This window comes from Sapajus apella, unplaced genomic scaffold, assembly GCF_009761245.1.
Source record: "Sapajus apella isolate SASKATOON/1434 unplaced genomic scaffold, GSC_monkey_1.0 scaffold220, whole genome shotgun sequence".
NCBI classification, from domain to species: Eukaryota; Metazoa; Chordata; class Mammalia; order Primates; family Cebidae; genus Sapajus; species Sapajus apella.
In genome coordinates, this window is record NW_022437160.1 from 417510 (window position 1) to 425543 (window position 8034).

General features: G+C 58.6%; 1 protein-coding gene across 9 annotated transcripts in view; it reads right to left on the reverse strand.

The window, feature by feature from the left end:
- Window positions 1–139: 139 nt before the first annotated feature.
- Window positions 140–8034, reverse strand: part of SPHK2 (sphingosine kinase 2) — a 9936-nt gene continuing 2041 nt past the window's right edge. For 6 of the 9 annotated variants that reach the window (XM_032270981.1, XM_032270980.1, XM_032270983.1 and 3 more), the window contains exons 3-7: window positions 4195–4666; window positions 2718–2867; window positions 2490–2584; window positions 2282–2397; window positions 140–1877 (exon numbers count right to left, since the gene is read on the reverse strand). In XM_032270981.1, the coding sequence (XP_032126872.1) occupies window positions 785–1877; window positions 2282–2397; window positions 2490–2584; window positions 2718–2867; window positions 4195–4666 (1926 nt within the window). In that variant the 3' untranslated portion in view covers window positions 140–784. Of the gene's footprint in view, window positions 1878–2281; window positions 2398–2489; window positions 2585–2717; window positions 2868–4194; window positions 4667–5540; window positions 7558–8034 lie in introns of those variants that run through there. The other 3 variants (XM_032270986.1, XM_032270979.1, XM_032270978.1) reach the window with 3 other exon arrangements.

The following is an 8034-nucleotide window of genomic DNA, read 5'->3' on the forward strand; positions in this document are numbered from 1 at the left end:
GAAGAGGAGGGCAGCTCCCTGGCATACTGGCTACAGCCCGTGGGCAGCTCCGGGCTGCCGTCCATAGAGGGCAGGCGCTGCAGGAAGTGCTGGAGTCTGAGCCCCCCCCGCGGGCTGTCGGATGGAGGAAAGGCAGGTATGAGAGGGATGAAGCGACTGCCTTTATTGCATAGACCTTTTCAATTGCTTTTTAGACTGGGGATGGGGGTACGCACTTGAGACGAACAGGGGATATGAATTTCCCCGCCCCCACCCGCGGGGGGAGGAACTTTAGTGCAAATCCTAGCGCCGGCCCGAGGGAACCTGCCCCTCCTGGGCTGATTGGCCAGCTAAATGGAGGCACCGGAGTGGATGGGGCGAGACTGCGGGCCCTGACCGGCCGACTCAGTAAGGCCTACCCCAACCCGTACATTCCAGGTCCTGTCATTGGGCGACGCGTAAAACAGGCTCCGCCCTCAGCCATCCTGGCTGGGTGGGAGCAGGTGGCAAGCGTCTAGACTGGGCCCCGCCCTGTAAGGGCGGCCCGAGCTCAGACGCCAGGCCCCGCCCTCATTGGTCAGGCACTACCCTCGGGACGAGCCTATTTCTCTCTCACCGTGACGACGCCCACCCTCCCGCATCACGTCTGGTCCCAAGAAAGCGGGCGCAATTCTGAGACCGGGCCAGGGCCCTTGCACTTGGGGTTGTCACCACCACTCTAGCAGCCAGGCAACACCCCCTAGCTCAGGCTGCGCCCCCTTGGAATGTAAGCCCCGCCCCCGGCGGGTGACAAGCTTCGTTAGTTTCAGGGCTCCCGCCCCAGGCAGCCAGGAGGCCCAGTGAGTAGTGTACCGAGGCCAGGGTGCATCTGCGCCTGTAGCGGGCCATACTCCACCTGCTCCCCGTCCACCGTGAGCACGCCGCGTGGCGTAAGCGGCTCTAGGCGGAAGGCACGGGCCGCGGCGTAGCCCAGCTGCGGACAGCCCAGGCTGAAGTGGCTACCACGCTCCATGGCCAGGAAAAGGCGCAGCAGCGCAGTCCGCGAGATGCCGCTACGCACCCAGCATAGGTGCACCAGGCCGTCATTGAAGCGCGCGTGTGGAGCTGCCACCATGTCAGCGCCCAGGTGGCTGGGCGAGATGGCCAACATAAGCACAAAGTCTTCCTCCAGCGTCACCCAGTCTGGAGGCAGTGGGGAGCCCAGTGGAGGCAGCAGGTGGTCGGGCGGGCCGCAGGTGGAGGCCGATACCCGGGCATCAGGGGTGGGAGGTGGGAGCCCAGAGGATGGGGGAATAACAGGGGGTCCCTTGGCGACGGGCGAGAGTAGAGCTGCCTTGGGAGAGCCAGGAGGTGAAGACAGCAGTGGGTCCGGGGAGAGTGGAGCATCCCCAGCCCCACCCCAGTCCCCAGCCAGCTCTGGACCCCCACCATTGAGGGACAGGATAGGCAGGGGTTCCGGAGAGCCAGGGGAGGCCAGGGCAGGCTGGGGCAGGGGAAGGGGCAGGTCAGACACAGAGCGATGCAGGGGTGAGTGGGCCATGGGCGGGGCTGGGTCTGGGGTCAGGGTCAGCTCCGACTTGGCACGGAGCAGGCCATGGGCAGGGGCGGGCGAAGAGGGTTCCACAGTGGCAGGGAGGTAGGAAAGGCGTCCGCGGTAGGTATGCAGCGTGGCAAGGCCCAGCATTGTGCCCAGTGTGAAGCGGACACTGCCCAGAGCCCTGAAGCGCTCGCTCTGAATATCCACATCAGACACGAAGCCCCAGGCCACAGACAGGAAGGAGAAACAGCGGGAACCTGAGGCCAGCGTCACGGAGAGCAGGTCCAGAGGATGGCCACCGCCCCGGCAGAGCAACAGTGAGCAGTTGAGCAGCAGGTCAAGGCCCAGGGCCGGCTCAAACCTTCACAGCCCAAGATAGACGGACACACAGAGGGAAGGAGCAAACAGGGGTCGGGGAGAGACAGGCAGGGAAGCAGGTGGCAGTGAGACCAGAGGCCATGGCCTGGGCCCACCACAGCCACGGGGCCACCTCCAGGCAACTGCTTATGGGACCAGGTTCCTGGTCATCCCTTTCATTTGCTCCCTACACATTCACTGAGTGCCTCCCATGCCAGGCAGCGTTCTAGACACTTAGGGATACAGCTGGGAACCAGATAGGCAAAAATGTCCAGGAGGTGGGGTGAGGCATCCCACAGGCAGGCTGATTTACTTCGACTGACTGTGGGTTTGGCTGAGTAGGAGATGCAGGGGCCCCAATCACCCCAGGAGGAGCTCATCCCTCCCTTCGTGGTACCCTCAACCTACCCCCCATGCTGGTTCACTGCTCCAGCCAACGCATTGCCCGAGCCGCAGGGGAGGATGCCCACAGGCATCTTCACAGCTTCCTCCCAGTCAGAGCGATCTAGGAGCCCGTTCAGCACCTGGAGGGTGGGAGACCAGAAGCCTGGGTTCTGGTGGCAGCCTCTGCAGTCCCCCAGGACCCAGGGCTAGGGGCAGGGTGCTCCTGCTCTACCTCAAAGAGCAGCCCGTCTCCCGAGACCGTGACGATGCCATCCCACTCACTCAGGCGCAGCCCCTGCACCAGCTCCCGGGCGTGGTTCTGTCGTTCTGAAGTGGGATACCAAGCCGTTAGGCAGGCTGTCCCACCCCAGCCCCACAGACCTAGGAGTCCCACTCATCACTTCACTCCCGTAGGACTCAGTTGTCCCAGCCCCCAACTCCCATTCTCACTGGACCTTACCTGTCTGGATGAGGTTGAAGGACAGCCCAGCTTCAGAGATCATGGGCAGCACGTAGTTCTTACACCACTGCCAGGCCAGGCCCCGCCCCCCAAAAGGATTGACCAATAGGAGCAACCGAGGCGGCCGAGGTAGCAGGTCAGGGGTGATCTCTGTGGAGAGAGCTTAGAGTCTGCAAAGGCCAGCGACCCACGCCCCCCACCATGTAAACAGTCCCTTCAAACAGCCCCCAACGAAACTGGAGTGCTGGCACCTGGAACCTGCCAGGACTTTTCTCCCAGCCCTCATCTGGCCAGGTCTAGGTGTACAGCCCTGCCCCACAGCCCAGGTGCTGAGACAAAGGCAGAGCTTGGATGTGAAACCAAATGCCCTTTGTCCCCATGTGTGGGAGGTGGTCATGGAAGCTGTGGTTCCTACTTTCCTCACCCCGAACACCTGTTACCCAGGATAGGATCAGGTTACTTCCAGCCCTTAGGGGCCCTAGGCCGGATTAGGTGCCACCTCTGAATTCCAGAGATGTACTAGGAGATCTCTGTTGGCACTCATCACTCTGAGTGGTGCCTGGTCCTGTCTCAGGCTGCTTCTCTCACCAGCCTGGAAGCCCTGACTCACCTGTGGTCAAGACCCACCAAGGGGGAAGAGGGTAGGAACAGAAACATAAATCTAGCAAGAGAGCAGCAGGTGCAAATCATTTTTCTCTGCCTGTGTTTTGTTTTTTGTGGCAGAGTTTCACTCTTGTTGCCTAGGCTGGAGGGCAATGGTGCAATCTTGGCTTACTGCAAACTCCATCTCCTGATTCTCCTGCCTCAGCCTCCTGAGTAGCTGGGATTACAGGCATCTGTCACAACACCCAGCTAATTTTTGTATTTTTAGTAGAGACGGGGTTTCACGATGTTGGCCAGGCTGGTCTTGAACTCTCGACCTCAGGTGATCTACCCGGCTCGGCTTCCCAAAGTGCTGGGATTACAGGTGTGAGCCACTGCACCCAGCCTCTGCCTTTGTTTTTTTTTTTGTTTTTTGTTTTTCTTTTGAGACAGAGTGTCGCTCTTGTCACCCATGCTGGAGTGCAATGGCACGATCTCGGCTTACTGCAACCTCCGCCTCCTGGGTTCAAGCAATTCTCCTGCCTTAGCCTCCTGAGTAGCTGGGATTATAGGCACGCACCACCATGCCCAGCTAATTTTTGTATTTTTAGTAGAAACGGGGTTTCACCATGTTAGCCAGGCTGGTCTTGAACTCCTGACCTCAGGTGATCCGCCTGTCTAGGCCTCCCAAAGTGCTGGGATTACAGGCATGAGCCACTGCCCAGCCTCTGCCTGTGTTTTTGTTCCTTCTGTAGCCCATCCCTGTGTATCACTCTGAATGGATCCACAGAGATACATCACTCAGACAGGAAAACAAAGACACAGCTGCCCATAGAGGAAATTCTGCAGAGACACCAAGGTGGCCCCAGGACAGAGCAGCTGCCCAGCGCCTCACCCCCATCCCCAGGCAGCGGCAGTCCTCGGAGCAGACATGTGAGGGCGATGGCCCAGCGCTGGGCCTCGGCACGGTTCTCTTCGTAGGTGGCAGCCCCATCTGCCCGGAAGGTGCGGGTGGCTCTGCGCCGGCCCCCAAGCCGGCCCCGAGGATATGTGTAGATGCAGAAGTAGGCCGCTGAGTCCGAGGGGCTGCGGCTTCGCAGGGTGCAGCAGCCTGAGACCTCGGCCAATGGGACCAGGCCACCCCGGGGCCTGGCTTCAGGTTTGGGGCGCAGCCGCTGTATATGCAGGGCCTGTGACGTGAGGGTGAGGGCATAGCGTGGGCCTCGGGCTGGGTAGGAGCCGAACTCGCCATGGAGGAGCGGGGTGCTGGCAGCCAGTGGCGGTGGTGGCGGGGCCATGGCCTTAGCCCTGACCAGGGTGCTCCTAGGCCTGTGGCCCCAGCTCCCAGTCAGCTCCTGGTCCGGCCTCTGTGGGAAGGGAGGAAGGAAGGGGTGAGAACTGAGGACCCCATAGCAGGGGGAGGGGAGAGGAGGGCCTGTGGACAGGAGGAGACAATAAGGGGCGGTGGCAGGTGAGACAGGAGCACCAGAGACAGACAGGCTCAGGCAGGTGCAGGCAGACCTCGAGGATGAGGGACAGAGGCCAGCTGGGTAGGAAGGCCAGCATCCCGGCGGGGGCCGGGCATGCAAACATTCAACCATTTATTCCCTAGGAAGTATTCAGTACCCTCTATGTGTCAATCACAGTGCTACACCTAGCAAACACAGCAGGGGATAAAACAGCCCCAAATCCTCGCCTTCATAGGAACAGATAAACCAGAGGAAGGTTTGAAATACACAGGGGGTTGGGTGATGATAAAGGGCTTTGGAGAAAAAGAAGGCACAGGAAGAGGAATGGATAGTGGGATTGGATATGCAGAAACAGACATGCAAAGACTGAAAGACACCCCCCACCCGGTCCCCCGTCACCAGCAGAGTTATCTCCAGGTGCAGAGGGTAGCTGCAGTGAAACAATCACAAATGCGACAGAGATACGGTCTGAGAGCCAGAGAAACACTAAGAGGAGACAGACAGGGTCAATGAGGTGAAACCCAGGCTGATGAAAGGTACTGAGAAGAATAGGCGTTTCTCACTCCAAAGAGAAAGGCAAGACAGAGCTGGAAGCGAGAGCAAATAGCAGGGATAGGAAGCAGGCATGGGAACGGCTAATAGCAGGGATAGGAAGCAGGCATGGGAACGGCTGGAGCGAAGGGATGTGACAGAGGGACTGCAGAGTCCGAGAGGAGCTACATGCGAGCAACTGCAAGGGGCAGGGGGCAAGGGCTGGTCCCTGAGCACTGACCTGGGTGTCTGGCCGCCTGCTCTCCAGGGAGCGGGTGGGAGCCGGGACTGAGGTCCCTTCCCCACAGGCCCTCTCCCTGCCCTCTGCCCGGCTTCTGCCTCCTCCTCTTTTCTGCTCACCTTTGTTCCCCACTGCCCCGCCCCGCCCCGCCCCTCGCATTCCCCAGGCCCAGCGGGACACATCCCCGCCTGTGGACTCACCCTTAGGAACTACACCTGCCCCCCTGCCCCGCGCGGTTCCCTCGGGCCCAGGGTGTCTGCTTCACCGCCAAACCTGCCCTGGCCTTATTATGGGAACCTCAAATCAGGCTCAAGCACAGAGCCCTAAACGTTCTCCAGTACTGGACCTGGGTCTTCTGTCCCTGGGTCCCCGACACCTGGACCTGAATCTCCATCCATTGGTCCCCAGTCCATAGGCCTGCGTGTCTGGCCCTGGGCCCTCGAACCGCCATCTCCACTCTATTTCCAGAACCCAGTCCCAGGCCTGGGTTCAGTCCTGGCCCAGGTTTTCCATTTCCATCTCCCACCCTGGTGCCGAAGCCCCGGGCCTGCGTTTCTGTTCCTCTTGGTCCCTCAGTCCCCTAGACTCCGGTCCCTGCCCCAACCCCCGCACCCTCCTCACACGCCGGGTCCTCCTCCAGGCGGCCCCGCAAGTCAGCATCAACCGCCCCCATCAGACCCGGGGTGGGAGGGGGGGGAGGGTGTGCACTCGATCAGCCAATGGCCGTGCAGCCGGCCTGAGCCGCACCAATACAAGGGAGTGGGGGGTGGGGCCAGCCAGCTCCCCAGCTTGGCGCAGGGACCGGCCGCGCGAGAGGCCGAGAACTGGGCGGGGCCTCGCCCTTCGAGGGGCTGACCGCCATCGTAGGTGAGGGCAGACGCGCAGCAGAGACAACGTCGCGGCCCCATAGACAGCGCCGCTGTCGCCATCTTTGTTAAGGGAAAGTGGGCCTGTCCCATCCATTGAATTCACAAAAGAAAAAGGGCGCGGGGGAGGAGGTCTTTAGAAGCAAAGACAGAGACCCTAACACAAATAACATAGGCCCAGAGATCCAGACACAGAGCAAAGCAGAGACCCGGAAAAGCTGCATGAGGCAATAAGAGAGCTAGGAGGAGAGGCAGAGTGGGGGGTTATTTTTCAGACAATTACAAAGTCAGAGAGACACAGAGAACTGCAGAGATAGAAACAAGAGAGCAAAACAGTGGGATTGAGAATGTTCAAGGTAAAAATACAAGAACACCCGGAAAATGACAGACACGGAGACAGATGGAGACAGACACTTCTGGAATGGAAGCCGGGAAGGAGAGGCTTATTAATTCACAGACTTATTTACCTCAGGCTCAAACCAGAGTGGAGGCTGCAGCATGAGATAAACATCTATCTGCCCAGTGAATGACCCAGTCACATGGCAAGACAGAGACAAAGAGAGATGGGGACGGTAGTTCTAGGTCAAAGGTGAGGGAGGGAGAGAATACTGGAAGCTCAGGGGCTGAGACGAACTGAGAAAGTGAAGATATTGACAGACACACAGAGGCAAATACATGGTGAAATTGAAAGAAAGGCAAGTATCATCAGGAAACTCAGAAATAGAATTGCATAGAGAGAAAGATATATGCATTAGGAGATAGGGACAGAGCTCGCTAGAGAAAGACAAATGTAGGAAGAAGTTTGCTTATTGCCAAATCATGTACCTTGCATTTAACCCACAGTGGCCATGGCACCAGATAATATGTACCAAGGAATGACGCAGAGAGAAAGGGGGACAGAAACCCAGTGAGATTGAGAGGCAGGGGACACAGTAACTGAGCTTGGGGCCCTGGGAGAAAGAAAGGCAGAGACATTGAGCAAAGAGGCTGAGATTCAAACACAGAGCCTAAGTCACACAAGAGGGGACAGGGAGGAGGAAAAGGAGAAAGGACCCTGAAGCTGTGTAACTGCTGGAAAGCCCCTGAATTCTTGGCCTCAGCTGCCCTGTCTGGGAAGTGGGGAGAAAGCTATTGACACCTGCCTGGAGAGAAGGTCTGAGATCACTTATAGAAGGGCTTCCAGGCTGGGCGCAGTGGCTCATGCCTATAATCCCAACACTTTGGGAGACTGAGGCGGGAGGATCCCTTAAGCCCAGGAGTTCAAGACCAGCCTGGGCAACAGAGGGAGATCCTGTCTCTACAAAAATTCAAAACACTGGCCAGACGCAGTGGTGCACACCTGTAATCTCAGCACTTTGGGAGGCCGAGGCAGGTGGATCACCTGAGGTCGGGAGTTTAAGAGCAGCCTGACCAACATGGAGAAACCCCAGTTCTACTAAAAATACACAATTAGCCAGGCATGGTGACGCATGCCTGTAATCCCAGCTACTCGGGACGCTGAGGCAGGGGAATCACTTGAACCTGGAAGGTGGAGGTTGTGGTGAGCTAAGATCTCACCATTGCACTCCAGCCTAGGTAACAAGAGCGAAACTCCGCCTCAAAAAAAATTTTTTTTTTTTTTCCAAAAA